This window comes from Neoarius graeffei, chromosome 28 (assembly GCF_027579695.1).
Source record: "Neoarius graeffei isolate fNeoGra1 chromosome 28, fNeoGra1.pri, whole genome shotgun sequence".
NCBI lineage: Eukaryota > Metazoa > Chordata > Actinopteri > Siluriformes > Ariidae > Neoarius > Neoarius graeffei.
In genome coordinates, this window is record NC_083596.1 from 18,143,897 (window position 1) to 18,166,362 (window position 22,466).

General features: G+C 41.4%; 1 protein-coding gene across 4 annotated transcripts in view; it reads left to right on the forward strand.

Moving 5' to 3' along the window:
- The window catches only part of cita (citron rho-interacting serine/threonine kinase a), a 213,702-nt gene that overhangs the window by 171,390 nt on the left and 19,846 nt on the right, over window positions 1-22,466 (forward strand). Inside the window, exons 31-38 of one of the 4 annotated variants that reach the window (XM_060912899.1) lie at window positions 3,589-3,756; window positions 4,219-4,242; window positions 9,423-9,560; window positions 10,715-10,895; window positions 13,789-13,880; window positions 14,936-15,040; window positions 16,983-17,152; window positions 17,914-17,958. In XM_060912899.1, coding sequence (XP_060768882.1) covers window positions 3,589-3,756; window positions 4,219-4,242; window positions 9,423-9,560; window positions 10,715-10,895; window positions 13,789-13,880; window positions 14,936-15,040; window positions 16,983-17,152; window positions 17,914-17,958 — 923 coding nt within the window. The remainder of the gene's footprint in view (window positions 1-3,588; window positions 3,757-4,218; window positions 4,243-9,422; window positions 9,561-10,714; window positions 10,896-13,788; window positions 13,881-14,935; window positions 15,041-16,982; window positions 17,153-17,913; window positions 17,959-22,466) is intronic. The other 3 variants (XM_060912901.1, XM_060912900.1, XM_060912902.1) reach the window with 3 other exon arrangements.

The window sequence follows — 22,466 nt, forward strand, 5'->3', positions numbered from 1 at the left end:
CATTTAAAGTTGATTTTCTATCCTGAAAAATCACCTGCTTTTTAATTTCAGATTTGTTTTTGGTTTTTTTTTTTTTTTTCAAATTAAATTCACCGAAGATATTTTTCCATCTTGCTGATGTTGCTGAGTTTAATATTATATTTCTTAGGCAATATGGGATCCATGTAAACATGCTATTTTAAGTGCTTGTTTTTCTTCCCACTCGCCTGTTGAAGATGAGACGAGTCGATTCGCTCTCAGCTTCCCATTTATTATATGCGCTTAATACACAGGATATAACAATGGTGCTTTAGAGCCGACTCCGTGTACCACATTTCCAGGAAAAGGTCATTTAGTATTCAATCACGGAAAAATTGTAAACCTGTTAACTATGGATGTGTAATATTACTTTTTGGACACATTTTGTTTTTCATATTTAATTGTAAAAAAAAAAATGCGTGTTTTATTTTTAATTGAAATGCATTTAGCCATTCCGAATACCTTTATAAAAGAAATATTAGATAACATTTTTAAGAGTTTATAAATGTGAAAATGTCAAGCGTAATCTCATCTCATCTCATTATCTCTAGCCGCTTTATCCTGTTCTACAGGGTCGCAGGCAAGCTGGAGCCTATCCCAGCTGACTACGGGCGAAAGGCGGGGTACACCCTGGACAAGTCGCCAGGTCATCACAGGGCTGACACATAGACACAGACAACCATTCACACCTACGGTCAATTTAGAGTCACCAGTTAACCTAACCTGCATGTCTTTGGACTGTGGGGGAAACCGGAGCACCCGGAGGAAACCCACGCGGACACGGGGAGAACATGCAAACTCCGCACAGAAAGGCCCTCGCCAGCCACGGGGCTCGAACCCGGACCTTCTTGCTGTGAGGCGACAGCGCTAACCACTACACCACCGTGCCGCCCCCAAGCGTAATCTAACAGTGAAATTATTATTTCCGACAGCCAATGGTCGAGTTGTAAAATCAAACCGGGGGGGATGGTGAAATTTTTAGTCGCGTGTCAACCCATCGGTCGGTCCGTCGGTGGGAAACTGGTTTGCTTTTAGGATGGTTTGCACACAACGTAGGTCTGTGGACCTTGTTCATTTACCAGACATACAGTATTTTGTGCTGATAGAGTGTGTAGTACACACTGTGTACCCTTTTTATTGTTGTAAAAAACATAATACACTGGTATTTTACTGTAAAACATGCACAGTGTGGATGTCGTGTCATATTTAGTCAGTCTCCTGGCTGACATACCTACTGTACCACATTCTCCATATTAGGGTGAAATGCAGATGACACATTTGAAGTGTAACTTCATAGTCATGGTAGGCTCCTTTTAAATCGTTTGGTAAATAATTTATTAAAACCTCAGCAGGCAATGTAAATGAACAACTGAATCTTTTCATATCAAGCCAATAGAATTTTTATTCAAAGCTGAACATTGGGAACATTGAGTTAAATACAGAGGTAGGTAGGGAACCAATAAGCTAAAACAAGCAACAGTAAATTGTAAATCAGCCTTACATGTTGTGGCCGGCTCTCTAATGAGGCAATGAAGCCTTCAAAACTGCTAGTGTCGTTAATTTTAGCCTTCCTGTCTTGAATAACACTTTTTGTTGCCTGAAGAATAACAAACGAACGTCCAGGCTGATTAAATTAATGGCCTTATACAAGAAATCAAAGCTAACATGAACCTGAGTAAGCTATCGATAGCTGGCTAGACTCCAAACTAACATTCATTATGATAGCTGTGTTGTTATCCGCCGCCCACAAATTAGGCTACATATCGGTAAAGGCCCGGTCCCACTGCACTTACGGATGCAAAGAGGATGTAAAACGTAAAAAAAATCTTTGCCATCCGTTGGAAACCGCTATGAATCCGTTGTGTACTCATTGCATACGTGCTTCATACGCTCTATCCATCGAGCATCCGTCCACTGTGATTTCATCCGCGCAAAAAGTTTTGAGCTGCACAAAACTTTTAGAACGGATGAACTTTCCGCCGTGTACGATGTAAATCCGCGACATATACGAGCAACAAACGTTCTATGTCCGTTATCATCCGTTAAACGTCTGCTGTATCCTCTCTGCATCCTCTGGGCATCCTCGCAACTCACATCCGCTGCAGCTGAAAACGGAAAGAGGGAGGAAAGATAAGGTACATGAAACGTCTATTCATCGTTAGTAGCACGGAAATAGAACGGATGTAAGCGTATGCATCTCGTATATAAAGTATTCAAAACGGACAAAGCGTTTATATCTGGGATGTATCTCGTATATTTAGGATGTCTGGAGTATGTCTAGAGTATGCAGAAGGACACCTAGCAGCAGTCTCATTATCACAGTCAGTGTCAGGGGGTGGGGTGCTGGTTCTGACCTTCTTCACCTTGCCAGGGCTTGAACGAGTAGGCACAGACTTCCTTTTCTTGCCTGACTGGCGCACCATGGTGTTGATACAAGATGTAGTAGAGATGTATCAATGTAGCCTTCTTCAAAAACGAGATGTAGCAGAGATGTATCGATGTCGCCGCCAGCACGTCTTTCCGCTTTATGCTGACAGCGTGCGTGCTGCATCCCTTTATATCCGCGGAGCAGACGCAATTCATACCCCCCGCATGCGCAGTGAACGGTCTGCATCCGATATACATCCGCGCAACATCCCCTTTGTTTCCGTTAGGCGTACGTGATGCATCCCCTTCATCCGCTCTTTCTGCTATGCGTCCGCTTCTCAGTTATCACCGGTAACCCCTTCGGAGCGGTCATCCACTTCCATCCGCTTTCATCCGCTAGGCTTCCTATGAACATGCGTTTAACATCCCCGCTATATACTACCCACGTCCGTTCTTTTCCGTTCTGTTTTCGCAAATTTTCGCCAATTTTGTCCATTTCTGGAGCGGATGAAAACGGATAGAGCCACCCCCGAAATTTTGCTCGTCCGCTGTGTCCTTTTTGCATATGTTTTGTGTCCATCGGCCAGTGGGACCGGGCCTTAACTTTACAGCATGATAGAGGGCTCACAGAAAGTGTGACTGATATTCGTAACTCTTGACTTACCTCCTGAAATGTTTTTTCTTGCGATCTTAAATCCGAACTTGCTTAGGTCTTGCTGTCCAATCCGCTGCTGTCACTGACGCCGAATGAAATAAAAAATAACGGAACCCCAACTGAATGTCACCTCCTCAAACGCTTCGCTTGCGCATGCCGTCTCTCGCGGTAGCTTATTGTATGCTCAGTTTCAGCAAAGCTACGTGGAATGGCATTTCTAATTCCAATGTTAAATAGAAGTAATGTCCACATTTATTGATAAAATTGCTTAAGGGAAGGGAGGGGGGATGCCCGTTTTAGAGGGGGGATGAGTTTGACCATTTTTTATTCCGGGGGGATGGCATCCCCCCCCATCCCCCTCAACTCGAGTACAGCTGACAGCTTTAGACACAATAGATAGCTAGCATGCCAAACATCTTGTAGTTTTTTAATTTTTTTTATGGCATGCTATCTTTTTGTGTTTCCTAGATTTGTCGATAAATCCATGTTCATTCTGCTGCCTCTCTGTAAGTTTAGAATTTGACTGATCACGTTTGGACTTTCTCCAGCGGCTCACTTCAAGGCCCAGGAGCACGTGGCCCCCTCCACGCCAGCCTCGGCCCGTCACCAGCTCCTTATGTCAGCCATCGTTAAGTCTCCTGAACGGCAGCCAAATCCCAGCAGCCTGCTGAACCCAGCCAGCTCGGCCCGACGCAAGGAGACCTCCACTCCTGAGGGTGAGCCACAGCATGTGATCCGGGACAGGAAGTTTTAATTAAGAGTGCTTCATTTTTTAAATTTGTCTCAGTATTTGCTTGGATGCTAATTTGATATTTTCTGATTTGACTCTGACGCACCTGATTAGATTTTAGATTTTTCAGTCAGTAGTCCAAGCTGAATGTTTTGCTGTTGAAATATTTTATTAAATAGTTCAAGAGGCTTTTTCATGATTGAGCTTTGCAAAAAAAAAAAAAATAAATAAAAAATAAACTCCTGCCGGTTCACCTGAGCCGTTTGGAAAGCATCTCTCAACATTCATCTCCGTCTTCGACTTTGCCGTCTTCCTATTCCGGCATTGTGAGGAACATGGTTCGTCTTTTCACTTTACCTGTGTGCTCTGTTGCTGTCTTCCCTCTCTTTGTATGTCTCTGTGAAGCCTGAGACATTTTGTCTTCTCTTATCTCTTGTGCTCTTTTCAGAAAAGAGGAGGGTTACATTTGAAAGTAAGTCTCTCGCTCACTTTACCTCCCCTCTCCCACTTTTTCTCTCGTCTCCCCCCTCTGAAAGCTGTTCCTTGTCAGCTCATCTATCTACTTGATGAGATACAGTTTGTGGCGTGGATTTATGAAGCTATGCACTTGATAGTAACTCCCTCTGTCTAGGAGTATTACTGTTTATATAATAATTGACTCCATAAACCTTATATAACTAGAGTAATATGGATATAATATTGATTTTTAAGCCTGTTATTAAGGAGGAACCGTTTCCTTTTCTAAGTTGTGCTCAATATAAAATGCAAGTCAAAATAATAATAATAATAATAATCTAAATAAATAAATGCAAAGAGTTTTATTGAACATTTGATATTTGTGGATTTACTTCGTATTTCAGGTAAATGGCTTTTTGCAGCTGTTTAGCCAGTGGTCTAGTCAGGAATTAATTTCAGTGGAGGACGAGGAAGTACGCTAAATAAAGTCATTGCGTGATCTATACAATTAAATTTATAAACGCGACACGCTCATGCATTTTAATCGGATCTTCCATCAACCAACCTTGCCATATTAATAGCTGTAGGAAATACAATACCTTCACACAGGGTTCCTACGCAGTATGGAAAAGTATGGAATTTGATTTTAGTATTTTCCAGGTCTGGAAAAGTATGGAAAATGGAAATTAGGGTATGGAGAAATATTTGTGTTTCCAGACCTTTGCCGCTACATAGTAAAACGAAGCTCAACATTCCGACATTCAGTTGAATTTTGCCAAAGAAATGTGTTGAAATGCGGAGGGAGGGAAACGGGTGTTCTGTTGTACTGGCATGCGCTCCGCCACACCCCCTGAACCTGCTTGCTTCTTGCAAGACTTTGGACAAGACGCAGGAAACCCCCCTGCTACTAAACGCCTCTTGAACACGCGTGAACACACATCATAGCTCCAGTCAGTGTAAAAATGCTTATGGCTTATTTGGCAGTGTTGCCAGAATTTGCTAGAAAAATAAGGCACATGGACCCTGAAAACAAGCGACCCAAGACAAAAAAAATGCCAACAAAAATATGAAGGCTGTGTACGCAAACATACATATAAACTGAACAATGCTGTTATTACATTATTATTATAATTACATTACATTTAGTTGTCGCTTTTATCCAAAGCCACTTACAGTTATTACAGGGTACGACATGGTTACAACCTGGAGCAATGTGGGGTTAAATGCCTTGCTCAAGGGCACTGCAGCCATTACATACTGGTTAGGGTGGCCACGTCTCGGCCACGTCTGCCATCTCTTGGTATGTGGACAAAATGTGATCTACAGTGGAACTAACACAGGGCCTTCATAAAACACAATAGTAAATACAAAAAATGCCATAATGACTGTTTTCAAATTAGAAGCTTCAGTAAACTTCTGTGTGCGCACAACATACAGGGTGTCCCGAAAAAATGTATACACACTTTGAATCATTGTGAAGTAGGTGTTTATTAAAATTCATTTCATTTTCAAGGTGTAATAGAATTTACAGACATCACTTTATTGTTTTATCACTGCCTCTAAGGGCGTATTCACACCTACGTTGTTTGGTCCGGACCAAACGAACCAAATTTCCCTTGGTCCGGACCTTTTGGGTTGGTCTGAATACAAACCACCGAACTCTGGTCCGGACCAAACAAGCGGACCGAGACCGAGCTGCAAGGTCGGACTCGGTCCAGACCAAAGGAACCCTGGTGCGGACCTTTTGGAGGTGTGAAAGCAGACCGGACCTAATCCGACAGTTTTGCTTTTTTGTACCTCGGGAGCTTCCGTCGTTTGTCGAGCATTATGGGAAACAGAGTCTTGACACTCCACCGCAAAGCGCAAACACTGTTTCGGTTGTCAAGGGAACCTTACAACAGTCGTTCAGTCATTCAGACCAGTGGTAGGCTAGACTACAGAGTACAAAAAATGAGTAGGGGGCAAACGTGGGCCGAAGAAGAAACGCGTACCCTTGTGGATATATGGGCAGATGTCCACATATCTGAGCTTTTGGAGAGAACACACGAAAATGCCGACGTGTTTGCTGTATTCAGTGAGAAAATGAAGGAGAAGGGGTTCACGCGCTCCCCAGAACAATGTCGGCTAAAAGTGAAGAAACTCCGTCAGACCTACATTAAAATCAGGGACATTCTTTCAAAAAGTGGCGGTACTAGCGATGCAAAAAAGAAATTCATCTATTACGATGGATAAGGCGAATATCCCGACACATACCTCCTCCGTCTTGCGTGAAGAGCCAGAACTGTCACAACATGATGTGCGCTCATCAGCGCTATCCTCCGTAGCCGCCTTGCCCTTTGTCGTCGTCGTTGATAAATTACTTGTACAACAGCATAGTAATCGCACAATTGTGAAAACTGGAAAAAACATATAGCTTTGATGACATTAAAAAGAATAACAGCACGGAAAGCCTCCATGACTACTTTTGAACTTAACGCTTTGTGCACGTGTCGTCTCTGACCAATAGCTGAACGACCTCAGGGCGCGTGGCTTTGTTGACAGATTTTGGTCCGCTTACTAAAATGTACAGTGTGAAAGCGAACCGCACCAAAATGAAAAAAAAAAACAAAAACATTTGGTTCGGACCAAAGCAAGTGAACTATCGAACTGTCCTGGTCTGAATACACCCTAACTGATGTTTATAGTCTACGCTATGAGACCTGCAACAGTCACTGAAAGTGAATGTCCAAAAATACCAAGAGAATTGAATGTGATTTGCATTGTCAGCAGTGACTGGACCAGAATGGATGTCAGTTTGAGAACAGGCGGTGACTAAATAATAAAATGTCTGTAAATTCTATTACTCTTTGAAAATTACATGGATTTTAATAAACACATACAGTACTTTACAGTGATTAAAAGTGTGTATACATTTTTTTTCGGGACATCCTGTATGTGCTTGCCATCTTCACACACCTGTGTTTTAATGTCTTGAAGCGTGCATCAGATACGTGTGCGTCAGAGTGGCATCCTGTATTTTGTATAATGTGTATATGTATTTATGACAAAATCAGGGCACTGATACAAATTTTAGGCCAAGCTAAATATGGTATGCATGTTGGTGGTATGTCATAATGTGAGTACCTGTTTGATTTTCAAGTAATTCTTTTAAATATATGAGTAGTTGTTTGTTCACTGAAGTCTCCAGACCTGAGAATTTGAGTATGGAAAAAGTCTGGAATTTTAAATTTGAAAATGTGTAGGAACCCTGTTCACGATACAACAGGACAATTCCACAGAAAATGATTAAAATAACACTAATAAAGCGGACATGGCATCTTAAATTTCACCCTGTAAAACTGCAGAATCCTTGATGGCTAGCTTTAAAACAGAAATGTAAAATGTATGATCGTGGATGGTGCATCCTGTTTCTCACTAGAGTGCCGGTCGCCAATAAAATGTGATTCAACAAACTTAGAGACGTCTTTTGTTGCCAACTGGGGCGTTTAAATAGCGATGAATCATACTAAAGACCTTTTATGAACATCATTATGGCACAGTTATTGTGTCTAATATATGAATTAATTATATTATTAGCGTTAAATCTCTAGAACTGCACAAAGAGGTGAAATAATTTGCCGTTGTCTGTGCATAGTGGAGTAAGCCTCTCTCTCTTTTTTTTTTTTTTCTCCCTTCTCTTCTCTGGCCCAAGCATTGCACCATTCTTTGAGTCTCCCTAAGTGCACCTCTTCATGCTCTTTCTTTCAGTTTCTCTCTGCATCGAAGCTCTTGATTGTCTTTAATCTAATAATTGAGAATAGACTGTCATTTCCATGAAGCATGCAGGGCTCTGCCACTGGCTCTAGAATGAGATTTGAACTTTTTTTTTTTAACAGCTTTGGCAGTTGTTTTTAACGTCGCTTTTAGGACTTCAGTCCTCCCTGATCTTCCTTCCTCATCTTTTTTTTTTTCCCCCTTTCACTATTTTGCTGGCTTTGTTTCTACTACTTCTTCTTGTTCCTGGAGTGCACGGATCTCTGCATGTGAATAGCATCTGTAGAAAACAAACTCCGCCCTTTCCTCTCCCTATTTCCTGTGCAAGCTCTGGTTATACATACTCGCGCCAGCCATTTTATTAGTTACACCTGCTCATTCATGCAATTATCCATTCAGTCAATCATGCGGCAGCGTCACAAGGCGTAAAATCGGGCAGCTGCAGGTCAAGAGCTTCAGTTATTGTTCAGCAGAAGACCACATCAGGTTTCACTCGTATTAGACAAGAACGGGGGGGAGGGGGCGTCGTGGCTCAGGTGGATAAGGCGCCATACCATAAATCTGGGGACCCGGGTTCGATTCCGCCCCGAGGTCATTTCCCGATCCCTCCCCGTCTCTCTCTCCCACTCATTTCCTGTCTCTACACTGTTCTTTCCAGTAAAGGTGTAAAAAGCCCCCAAAAAAATCTAGACAAGAACGGGAATTTGGTTGTCGTCTTCTACTGTAGCCCATCTGGTTCAAGGTGCATTGTGTTGTCCTTCTGAAATGCTTTTCTGTTCAGCACGGTTGTAAAGCGTGGCTATTTGAGTTGCCGTAGACCTCTTGTCTGCTCAAGTCAGTCTGTCCGTTCTCCTCCGATTTTGTTTCTCTCGTGATTTTGTTTCTGTGTGATTGCATGAATGAGCAGGAGTGTTGTGAGGATGTGGTACTATTAAAGTGACTAGTGAGTGTACCGTTTATAGGCTTCGGCATCAATCTAAATATTGCAAGCAGGCTGAACTGTTTGAGCGTATAAGCTGCACTTCTAATAACAGGAAATTAAAAGGAAGATTTACCTTAAATGTAGGGTGCTAAAGGAAGCTCGGAACATAATAAAGGGTGTCATCGTGTCTTTATGTATAGGACAAGATTGCATTTGCAGAATATCACATAGGTGTCAGTTAAATGGCCACATAATGGCATTAACGTAAGGCTGCATGGTTGAGCGATGCTTTGGAAGTTGGGCAGAATACCTGCAATAATGATTTAAGTCTGCATGAATTTAGATTATTTGAGTTCAGAGATGAGGTGACATGTAGCCACACCATGACTTGTTCTGTATCCCATGTCACATGCTCTTTCCCATGTTTTGTATTTTCCCTTCAATACAGCGGGGCTGAACTCATTATCTAACTCTGATACGCCACGCACTTTCTTTTTCTCACACACCGTCTTTCTCTTTAGAGTACGGGCGGCGTGTGAAGGAGAGGATGCACCATAACATTCCTCATCGCTTTACAGTGGGACTCAACATGAGAGCAGCCAAATGTTCAGTCTGCCTGGACACCGTGCACTTCGGCAGACAGGCTGCAACCTGCCTGGGTACACTTTTACATATGCACTTACTTTTTAAAATATACTGTAACAGAGTCTTAACAGTTTGGGATTTTTTTTTTTTTTCCTGTCAGAAGGTCAAGAAAAACTATAACGGTGCCAATAAATATGAAGGTACATATTGAGTTGTGTTTTTATATATATAATATCATGTTTTTTATTCTGATTGGTCAGAAAATGTTGATGAATTTATGACGACAGCACAATTCTTGCAACAAGGGGCTTGTATGGCAGACACTCGACATAAACCAATCTGATTGAGTTTTCTGTAAAGAGATATTGATTTAGCATTCTTGTAAGGAGTCTCCAGTGTCCGTGCTTTGTAACAGCCAGAGGTAAAGCTATACATTTCCCAAGAAAGTCTTCTTAGGGAAAGACGGTATACTGCTAGAACATGATTACAGGAGCATTCCATAACATTAAAGGCCAATTTATGCTGACAACCCAGTCCTCGCAGACGGTGTCGCAGACAGCGTCTGCGTAGCCCCCCCCACCTTCGCAGACGCTCTGTGCGCACCTCCCAAAAATTGTGACCACCGCAGAAGCCTCGCAGACAAGAGGGCTCCGATTGGTCCACTCTACATCCACTGTACACGCACTTCCGCTTCCCTACTTTCCCGGTTTGTTTTGTTTTCACGACCGCCATTTTTAAAAACACGAGCGAAGATGGAGCAGCACGAAGAGCGGTTGATCGAGGAAGTGAGGAAGTACGTACATCTATACGACTCCAGTTCTGGTCATTATAAGTAACCGGAGGATAAACACTCCACTAACCACACCCACCAACTACTCCTAGCGATTTCGCGACTTCGCGCCCCCTTGCGTTGTGGCGGTGAATAACATCGCGCACGCCTATTACTCCCCGCTCAACGATAAATTACAACTGTCTGTGAAAAGCTATCTGCGAAAGCCTTGTCGCAAGAGCATGCAGAGGCCCGAAGTGTAACTATAAATGGATAAAAAGTACATGTTCTTCAATAAATTAGCAGTTATTAGTGTTGGAAAATGTGATATAAGAGGAATGAAACACTTGGTTATTTTCTTATCATAGCGCACCCTGTCAAGTTTTATTCCTTACTTTGTAATATTTAAATCCACCCCACCTCTCTCTCTCTCTCTCTCTCTCTCTCTCTCTCTCTCAGAATGTCATACTCTGTGCCACCCTAAGTGCTCCCCCTGTCTTCCTGCTACATGTGGCCTGCCCCCAGAGTACGCCACCCACTTCTCTGAGGCTCTGTGCAGGGACAAGGCCAACTCACCAGCCCTGCAGGTCAAAGAAGCTTCTGGACATGTGCGCCTGGAAGGCTGGATGAAGCAGCCTAGGTAGGAGCAACACAAGTAGGATAAAAGAAACTGAGAATGAAGCAGGGTCTAAATTCAGGGGGTTTATGGTGCATTTGATTTAGTTGTGCTGTTTGTTTGCTTTTTATACCCCCACTCTGAAGGATGGTGGGGTTTACTGGTTTACCTCTGTCCATCCGTATCTCTGTCCGTCTGAAACACCCTTTTTCTCAGCAACCACAAATCATAGCCACTTGATACCAAACTTCAGCTTGGAGTTCTATACCGTGTGTACCGTTTCCAGGTCTGTCGCACATCGACTTCCTGTTTACCGACTTAATGTATTTGTCAAACCTATAGCGTGGATTTACAAAATTTTTGTAACACTTTTCTCAGCAACTACAAATCACAACTGCTTGATATTTGGTACCGAGTTTCAGCTTGGGGTTCTATACCGTGTATACCGTTTTCAGGTCTGTCGCACATCGGCTTCTTGTTTACCGACTGAATGTATTCGCGAAACATATAGGGTGGATTTTGATGCTATATCAAGAAGCAAAATGCTATTTCAAAGTGACAGTTTACCAGGATGCTATTTGAAATCCCTGGGGAGAACGCTGCTCTTTACTTACTCGTTTCAGGGTTAATTATTTGTTGGGGGGATTCGTAAGTGAGCAGTAGCTCACAGTTGATCTTGTTTTTAAATTAGGTATTCTGCATTTAAGTTCAATTAAACCTTTTATCAATGCACTGTATGTATATCTATGATCAGGGGCACCGCCAGAAATTTTGGGCCCCATGAAAGATTAGAATTTTGGGCCCCCCAACTTTCAACAAAAGCAGCAATCCGAAAGCATTTATGGGTTGTATTGCTGCTTACCACCTCCTCCAAAGGGGGGTTCAGTGGTTTGGTAGGGTGGAGGTCCCCCTGAGGCTGAATCTGTGCATATTTAGGGCACCCCATTAGTTATGAAACTGGTTATTAGCACTAGTTATTAGCACCAGCATAACGTAATATTTCATCTTGTTTATCACACAAGTCAGTTCAGTTATTAAAATGGAAAAAATGTCACTGTACAAACTGTAAAAGTGTTCTCTTGATAGGCTAATCCAACCACGTTCATACTGTTCATTTACCATTCGCTAATATTTTGAACACACGTGAGCGATAGCTACCTTTCTTTGGGAAAAACAGAGTGAGCAGTTGCCTGCCTCTCCGGTCCCTCTCAGCTTTCAGCTGCCTTTCTTTACGTTTTTGACAGCCACTCTTCATATTTAGCGATCATAGACTGTACGCACTCCACTGCTGGCTGGCTGGCTGCTGCACCGCGACACAGCAGCAAGTAGCGTTGCACTGATCAGCACACAGATTTGACGCATCGCGCTTCTACCAGAACTGGACCGTACCACTTCGCAAAAGGGGGAGGGTTAAATGACAATATGTTGAAGAGCTCAAGAAATAGACAACCTTGTTCAATTAGCTCATTTTACCAGATGGAATATTGCATTGTTGTTATTTCAAAAGTCTTATTAAAATCATTAAAAGCATATTATCAGCCCCTTAAAGGGCCCCATGGCAGTGCTGGGCCCCTAGAATTGTTCTAACCTTTCCCCCCCTGGCGGCGCCCATGTCTATGATGCACCATACCAGCAGCAAAAGATAAAAGACATTAGATCTGTTCTTGTATGCCATACTTGCATCATACACACTGGCTATAAATGGAAGCTGTATATAGACCCCTTCGCATGTTTGTAAACAAACCGACCGTTGCCAGGATGCACGCGCAGCCTGGACCCAGAAACAATGGCGCTGCCCATAGACCGGCATTATGAGCTGTCAGATTATGCCAAACAATTGTCGTTACAAGATCGAGAATGCTACATAAATAAGTTAACTCTAACAAGTGGACATCACCTCCCGGATCCGTATTTAATTAAAGAGTGGACGGACGATGTTGGTAAGTTCCCTGGTATACAATGGCCAGATATATACTCGTACCTTATTGACAAGACTTCAGTGTACACCCACGAAAAACTTCGTGCCTACAAGTCTTTAGACGCATATGATTATGTTATGTGCGGGCATGTACAACTTGATTAACAATGGGACATTCATATTCATTTTGTTTTAATCAAATTATGCCAGTGATGTGATGGCAATGTGGCTTTAGCTACAACAGCAAATCCCAACACTAAACAGCAATTTGCAGGAGGTAATGGCATGAAAGGAATGATAGTGTAAAGAGTGCAGCGAAGAGAAATCAGAGCTGCGTAAAAAGCGAGAGGCAGAGAGCAGAAATGAAACTGAACGGGGCGGGAGCTAGGTTAGAGCAGTCAACGTAAGTTGGCATTTAGAGTGAGGGCACACAAGTTCACCTTTCCATCCTCGCTTTAAAATTGTGATTTTCGGCATACACAAATAATGATGGCACAAAATCTGGACTGCTTGAGTCAAGCGAGACCTCTCCTACAAACAAAATTGCATGCTAAGTTAACATGCTAACAATATTCATTACATTGTGTAACTATGACCCAGCTAATCAGACAAACGTTACCAAAGTATTTTGCTACATCAATAAACGAAGACTAGAAAGAATAAAAAAGAAAGATTTAATAAATAGCCTGATCTTACCTGTGATGAAGTGGGCGCTGCAAACCCGCGCATTTTTGATGGTGCTTTCATCCCAGTCTACACGTTTGATGGCTTGTAGTCATAGACGTCGGCGATTTTTTTTGGAATGGGTGAGATCCTGCTGGAATTCTGAACATTTTAACCCCATCACTGCTACGATTCTGACACCCGAAAACACAACAACTAGGCATTTCTGAGTCTTTTTTGGGTCCAGGCTGCGTGCGCAATTTCCGCTTTCGTATGAATGACATTTACTGCAAAGGGGTCTATTGTTAATACATATTTGTTGCAAACACATTGCAGGAATGGGAAGCGTGGTCAGCAGGGCTGGGAGAGCAAGTATGTCGTTCTGGATGGAACTAAACTCTCCATCTACGAGTCAGAACCCAGAGAAGGTATTTAACAGCTTCAGTATATGTGCCCTTCGCTGTGCGTGTGCAGTATGCATGCATGTTAATGAAATACAGACACCACAGCTGTGATTTATTAACAGGTGTCCTGCAGCCGCCTGGCGTGTTGCGTGATTGATTTATTTAGCACTGTTTAAGAATAAGATTACAGATTGCTTTGCAGAGCATTTAAAATGTTAGCATGCAAAGATGACAGAGAGGAAACAATTAGATATGATAGAATATTTAAAAAAAGAGAGAGAGAGAGAGAGATGACTAAATGCAGTCAAATAAACGGACAAAATTTGAATAAATCGTTTGAATCATGCTGAAACCTTATCTGTACATTATTACATGCAGCAGTGGCGCATTCTGTCCGTCTCTCACTACAGCTTGCCAGCAGCACTGTGCTTAGTTTTTTGGCTCAAGGTAAACGTTCTGGGATCATTGCAAGGGTCTGAATGAAAGATTTTTATACCACACATTGTACACCTTGTAATCTACGTGTGCTAATAAACAGATTCAACAGATTTCACAAAGAAATCATAGTAATCGTTGATACGGTGAAGCTTTGAGTTAACATTTATGGAAGGAGTCTTCAGTGTCAGGAGTAACAGTAAGCGGTAATGTCTTCAGGATGGAGGATTGTGTTTTTTCAGTACCAAGCTGCATCGTTTTTTGGTCTTAGTAAATTCAAGAAAAAGTGATGGAGCAACTTTTTATAGCTACGTAAATTGATTGCTGTGAAATTGCTTCGGGATGTAAGAAGAATATGAAACACTTTGGGCACCAATCCAGCCTGTTATTGGCTAGAGAAGCATGCTCTGTCGTTAAAAGTCAACCTGATTAGCCTTTGAGCTGATTAGCCATTGTTCCCGCAGCGCTCATTCAGTAAAATTTCCTCCAGCGAACTTTTGTGCGATTGCCGTTTTCATTTCCTCGCTGCATCGCTGGTCCGAGAGCTTAAAACAAACTAACCATGCCTTTCTGTAAATATACATGACCAACAATTATGGATAAGATTTGTGGAAGTGTAAATAATAGCTGTGTGTGTGTTTCAGATTCAGTGAAGCCACAGGAAGAGTTTGAACTCTGTTTACCTGATGGTGAGGTGACGGTACATGGAGCTGTGGGAGCCTCCGAGCTCATCAACACTGCAAAGTCAGGTTCGGGTCTGAGCACACATCTGTTGGGTTTCTAACATCATTTTGCTCTTTGGGCTTGTTCATTCGACTCCCTTGATGTAATTTTACACTGGATTGCGTTTCAGTTTGTGTTCACGTGAAAGCACTGACCGGAGCGCTTGATATGCTGACATGAAAAAGTAGCACACGTGAAAAAGTAGCACAGTTCTTACCTACCTACAGTGTTGCTTGGAAGTTTGTGAACCCTTTAGAATTTTCTATATTTCTGCATAAATATGACCTAAAACAGCATCAGAGTTTCACACAAGTCCTAAAAGTAGATAAAAAGAACCCAGTTAAACAAATGAGACAAAAAAATATTATACTTGGTCATTTATTTATTGAGGAAAATGAGCTAATGTTACATATCTGTGAGCGGCAAAAGGATGTGAACCTTTGCTTTCAGTATCTGGCGTGACCCCCTTGTGCAGCAATTACTGCAACTAAACGTTTGTGGTAACTGTTGATCAGTCCTGCACACCGGCTTGGAGGAATTTTAGCCCGTTCCTCCGTACAGAACAGCTTCAACTCTGGGATGTTGGTGGGTTTCCTCACATGAACTGCTCGCTTCAGGTCCTTCCACAACATTTCGATTGGATTAAGGTCAGGACTTTGACTTGGCCATTCCAAAACATTAATTTTATTCTTCTTTAACCGTTCTTTGGTAGAACAACTTGTGTGCTTAGGGTTGTTGTCTTGCTGCATGACCCGTCTTCTCTTGAGATTCAGTTCATGGACAGATGTCCTGACGTTTTCCTTTAGAATTCGCTGGTATAATTCAGAATTCATTGTTCCATCGATGATGGCAAGCCGTCCTGGCCCAGATGCAGCAAAACAGGCCCAAACCATGATACTACCACCACCATGTTTCATAGATGGGATAAGGTTCTTATGCTGGAATGCAGTGTTTTCCTTTCTCCAAACATGACGCTTCTCATTTAAACCAAAAAGTTCTATTCTGGTCTCACCCGTCCACAAAACATTTTTCCAATAGCCTTCTGGCTTGTCCACGTGATCTTTAGCAAACTGCAGACGAGCAGCATTGTTCTTTTTGGAGAGCAGTGGCTTTCTCCTTACAACCCTACCATGCACACCATTTGGTGTTCAGTGTTCTCCTGATGGTGGACTTACGAACATTAACATTAGCCAGTGTGAGAGAGGCCTTCAGTTGCTTAGACGTTACCGTGGGGTTCTTTGTGATGTCGCCGACTATTCCACGCCTTGCTCTTGGAGTGATCTTTGTTGGTCGACCACTCCTGGGGAGGGTAACAATGGTCTTGAATTTCCTCCATTTGTACACAATCTGTCTGACTGTGGATTGGTGGAGTCCAAACTCTTTAGAGATGGTTTTGTAACCTTTTCCAGCCTGATGAGCATCAACAACGCTTTTTCTGAGGTCCTCAGAAATCTCCTTTGTTCGTACCATGATACACTTCCACAAACATGTGTTGTGAAGATCAGACTTTGACAGATCCCTGTTCTTTAAATAAAACCGGTTGCCCACTCACACCTGATTGTCATCCCATTGATTGAAAACACCTGACTCTAATTTCACCTTCAAATTAACTGCTAATCCTAGAGGTTCGCACACTTTGGCCACTCACAGATATGTAATCTTGGATAATTTTCCTCAATAAATAAATGACCAAGTATAATATTTTTGTCTCATTTGTTTAACTGGGTTCTCTTTATCTACTTTTAGGACTTGTGTGAAAATCTGATGACGTTTTAGGTCATATTTATGCAGAAATCTAGAAAATTCTAAAGGGTTCACAAACTTTCAAGCACCACTGTATTTAGTCTGACTGTGTTGCGGAAGAGAGCTCGTACAACTCGACCGTGGTTTAACTGTGACAAGAGATAGCAGTACTTCATTCACCCAACAAGAAAATGTTTAAATGTTTTATACATTGTGTGTGGGCAGATATTCCATACGTGCTGAAGCTTGAGTCTCATCCACACACGACATGTTGGCCTGGTCAGTCGCTCTACTTCATGGCCCCCAGTTTCCCTGATAAACAGCGCTGGGTGGCTGTTCTGGAGTCAGTGGTCGCTGGCAGCAGGAGCTCCCGAGAAAAATCAGAGTCTGATGCAGTGAGTAGATTTTCATGATCATAGCACTATTATATTTTAAAAGGTGATGTATGTAATATAATGTCCTGCATCAATTTTACATTTATGAACATGTTGCTTGAATGGTTTTGTAACATGGAAATAAAGTAAGGCTGTATATTTACTGTAGCATTACATTTTTTTTCTTTTCTTTGGTTGATCATTTAACTTATAATCGGGCTTCCAGTCTATCAATAAAGTAATTTGACCCATTTCAACTAAATATTTTTCAAAGCTCTTTATTTTCTAATTGGCAGAAGTCTAAAGTTTCTACGGACAAGTAAACACGACGTGATGTAAAAATGTCCAAGCGCAAAAGGCAATGTCTGTTTGTGAAGCTGCGGAGTTGTTTATCCAAACAGAACTGCAGTTTTCAAACCACAGTTGGGTTCACAGAGAACCAGGAGTTATTTCGGAAAGGTTTTGTGAGGAGCAGGGGGGTTTGGATGGTGGAAAACACTAACATCACAGAACTGGACGGGATTAAAACCACATAACACCTCTAAAGCATGAAATTACTCCAGTAATCCATGTAAAAATAGTCCTATCCAAATAGACCTTATTTATTGTACACCTATGACTTAATGTACAGAATTAACATGACATTGTTTCCGGTCACATCACTGACACTGTGTTTAATTCCAGTTTTATCCCTTAGTTGATCAGTTTGTGTGCTACTAATCCACTCCAATCTAATCTAACGTGTGATCTGTGACGTGTGTGTTATATGATCACTGCTGTAGGCAGGTGTAGCTAAACGACAGAAGACTCTCTCTCCACTAGTACAGGTAAACCCATTTCAGGCCTCCAGCTTTATTTGAGTTTGCCTGCTGCTTGGATTGTGTCCTACTCATTTTCTTCTCCATACTCACCCAAATATTCATGTGAGACACATTCACATCCTCAATTAAAGCCAAACTCATTTTCTGCCCAGGTCATGTCGCTATTTTTGTTTGTCCTTAAATATCCATCCATCCATCCATTATCTGTAGCTGCTTATCCTGTGCAGGGTTGCGGGCAAGCTGGAGCCTATCCCAGCTGACTATGGGCGAGAGGCGGGGTACACCCTGGACAAGTTGCCAGTTCATTGCAGGGCTGACACATAGAGACAAACAACCATTCACACCTACGGTCAATTTAGAGTCACCAGTTAACCTAACCTGCATGTCTTTGGACTGTGGGGGAAACCGGAAAACCCGGAGGAAACCCACGCGGACACGGGGAGAACATGCAAACTCCGCACAGAAAGGCCTCTGTCAGCCACTGGGCTTGAACCCAGAACCTTCTTGCTGTGAGGCAACAGTGCTACACCATCGTGCCGCCCCGTAAATGTCCATAAAAATAAATCTCATTAATTTCTTTAACATATTAGGAGCTGGTTATCCTATAAGGTTATATCAATAATCTCAGCTTTTAGTGAACAATGGAGGGCTTTTCTAACAAATAGACCATTTATATAATAGGGCGATATCATTCAAATTTCTCGAAAACACCAAAAAAACCAAACATTTTGGACAAAATTACATTTTCTGCCAATAATATATTTCATGTTATATATACTTTGGGAAAACAGGAATGCATTTTGTTTTGAAATTATGTGGAAATTACTTTATTTAGGTTACTTTCTAATAGAGCCTGACCAATAAATCTGTGTGCCAGTATTATTGGCCGATATGAGCTAATTGCTGATAAATCGGTATCAGGGTTTATAATTGCTGGTAAATGACAATTATAAAGGAAACGGAGACCGAAAATGGATCCTTTAACCATGTTATGAGGGTTTCCATTGCATAGTTTGTCCACCAGAGGGCACACTGCAACTACTGGCAACACGCGTGTTTTGGAACACCACAAATCACAACAATCAGCGGACCCAAGCAGACTCAAACAGATGTAGGCAATCGGCTATAAAAGTCAGTTTCAATTGTACACATAAAGTAATGGCATATATGTACAAATCATATTTTTAGTTTCAGCTGAAATTATTTTTGTACACTTCCTATATAAATAAATTAATAAAGTATCCAAAAGTATTTCCGCTATTAACGTCACCTGTGTTATATTTGAGTGATGAAGATGGATTAAACTTTTCCCCCCCAAGTTAATTAGGCTATACCTTGAAAACATGACTAATAAATGTGCATGTTTCCAGATGTAAAGTTATGTCTATAGCTATGTATTTAGGCCTAATTAAAGTAATTCCGTTGTGTGCGTGTGTGTATGTAGTTTAAAATAATTTTAAAACTTTCAGGCTCACGTGACCATTTTGGTACTATTCACAATATTTTAAGGCATTTTCAATGATTTTTTTTTCTATCTTGAATAAAGCTCTTTTTTTTTGAGGGGTGAGTATCGGAAAATATCGGTTGTTGGAAATCACACATCTTTTTTATTGGTATCAGCACCAAAAAAAAATCCCTTATCAGTCAGGTCCTACTTTCTAACCTTCCTTTGGCATCTGCCTGCAAAGATTATATTGTAAAAACAGTCAGTCTGCCCAGGTAAGTGTGTCCTCCTCACGGTTCGATTGAGTTCTTGAACATTTAAATGCCATGGCAAAACAGACATAAGACTAATTTTTTTGAGTTTGTAATCACATACTACCTATCAAAACGTTACTATCAGGTCATCATCAAAACAAAGAAGAGTGCGTCCACACTGTGAAGATGATGAGTTTTTTAAAATGACCTAATAAAAAAATTTATGAGAACTTGAATCAACAGAACTGACTAGAATGAATCCGTGCTTTTCTCCCCTCCAGTGTTAGCATGAACAAGAGATCAGTGGAGCGAAGAAATGATGATGAGGCTTGTGTTTTAATGCCAGCAGTGACTTGTATCTCAGGTGATGAGACTGATGTGAATGATGCTGATTATCCAAGGGGGAATTAATTTCCCAGTGTAAACTGATCATTCATTTAGGCATGGGTGATTAAAACGATAGCCATATGTATCATTGATAGACATGTTTTCAATAATAAGAAAGTTGCTCAATAAAATGTTCGATAGTTTCACTTGAATGAATTAAATGCAAAACGCCAGAAACATCATCGAGTGAGAAAATGAGCAGTGTTTCTCACAGGTCTTAAGTATACTTGTGGTGGTACAAAGCAGAAAGGGCCGGTATTACCTGCTGCTACAAAATGGTCTACTATATGTGATCTTGCATCATATTTGGAAGTTTCTTGCGTGGATTGTAATTTGCTCTGCTCAAGATACTCAGTAGATTGCATGTTAGCGATCAGTGACAACCATAGACTTCAGAAAAAGGGACGCGTCTTTTTATTTTGTTTGCGATCGCATTTTTGACTTACAAAGTAGGAAAAGAAACACAAAAAGCAACTAGAAGGGCACTCAGTAGAGAACATACCTCCGCCAAGACACATCAACATAAAAAAATCAAGTCACTTGAACCTAGGATAATACGAAAGCTGTACACCAAATTTCATCAAAATCCATTCACTACTTTTTGAGTTACGTTGGGAAAAGACAAAAAATAATCCTGGGTCCGCATACATATCTGGATTGGCATCAAAATCTAAATAGTGGTTCCTTGGCCCATGGCTCATCTTTCCTCAAAATTTCATCACAATCCGTTCACTACTTCTTGAGTTACGTTGGGAACAGGCAAACAAATGGAGGTGAAAAGACAAAGTTAGCGGCTGTAAAAATGACATTGATTTCTGTTACTGAAACGAAAATAGAATGACCAAATGTACACGGACCGTTTGTGTCCTTTTTAATAATACAGTGGTGCTTGAAAGTTAGTGAACCCTTTAGAATTTTCTATATTTCTGCATAAATATGACCTAAAACATCATCAGATTTTCACACAAGTCCTAAAAGTAGATAAAGAGAACTCAGTTAAACAAATGAGACAAAAATATTATACTTGATCATTTATTTATTGAGGAAAATGACCCAATATTACATAACTGTGAGTGGCAAAAGTATATGAACCTTTGCTTTCAGTATCTGGCGTGACCCCCTTGTGCAGCAATAACTGCAACTAAATGTTTCCGGTAACTGTTGATCAGTCCTGCACACCGGCTTGGAGGAATTTTAGCCCATTCCTCCGTCCAGAACAGCTTCAACTCTGGGATGTTGGTGGGTTTCCTCACATGAACTGCTTGCTTCAGGTCCTTCCACAACATTTCCATTGGATTAAGGTCAGGACTTTGACTCGGCCATTCCAAAACATTAACTTTATTCTTCTTTAACCATTCTTTGGTAGAACGACTTGTGTGCTGAGGGTCGTTGTCTTGCTGCATGACCCACCTTCTCTTGAGATTCAGTTCATGGACAGATGTCCTGATATTTTCCTTTAGAATTCGCTGGTATAATTCAGAATACATTGTTCCATCAATGATGGCAAGCCGTCCTGGCCCAGATGCAGCAAAACAGGCCCAAACCATGATACTACCACCACCATGTTTCACAGATGGGATAAGGTTCTTATGCTGGAATGCAGTGTTTTCCTTTCTCCAAACATAGCGCTTATCATTTAAGCCAAAAAGTTCTATTTTGGTCTCATTCAACCACAAAACATTTCTCCAATAGCCTTCTGGCTTGTCCACATGATCTTTAGCAAACTGCAGACGAGCAGCAATGTTCTTTTTGGAGAGCAGTGGCTTTCTCCTTGCAACCCTGCCATGCACACCATTGTTGTTCAGTGTTCTACTGATGGTGGACTCATGAACATTAACATTAGACAATGTGAGAGAGGCCTTCAGTTGCTTAGAAGTTACCCTGGGGTCCTTTGTGACCTCGCTGACTATTCCACGCCTTGCTCTTGGAGTGATCTTTGTTGGTCGACCACTCCTGGGGAGGGAAACAATGGTCTCGAATTTCCTCCATTTGTACACAATCTGTCTGACTGTGGATTGGTGGAGTCCAAAATCTTTAGAGATGGTTTTGTAACCTTTTCCAGCCTGATGAGCATCAACAATGCTTTTTCTGAGGTCCTCAGAAATCTCCTTTGTTCGTGCCATGATACACTTCCACAAACATGTGTTGTGAAGATCAGATTTTGATAGATCCCTGTTCTTTAAATAAAACCAGTTGCCCACTCACACCTGATTGTCATCCCATTGATTGAAAACACCTGACTCTAATTTCACCTTCAAATTAACTACTAGAGGTTCACATACTTTTGCCACTCACAGATATGTAATATTGGCTCATTTTCCTCAATAAATAAATGACCAAGTATAATATTTTTGTCTAATTTATTTAACTGGGTTCTCTTTATCTATTTTTAGGACTTGTGTGAAAATCTGATGATGTTTTAGGTCATA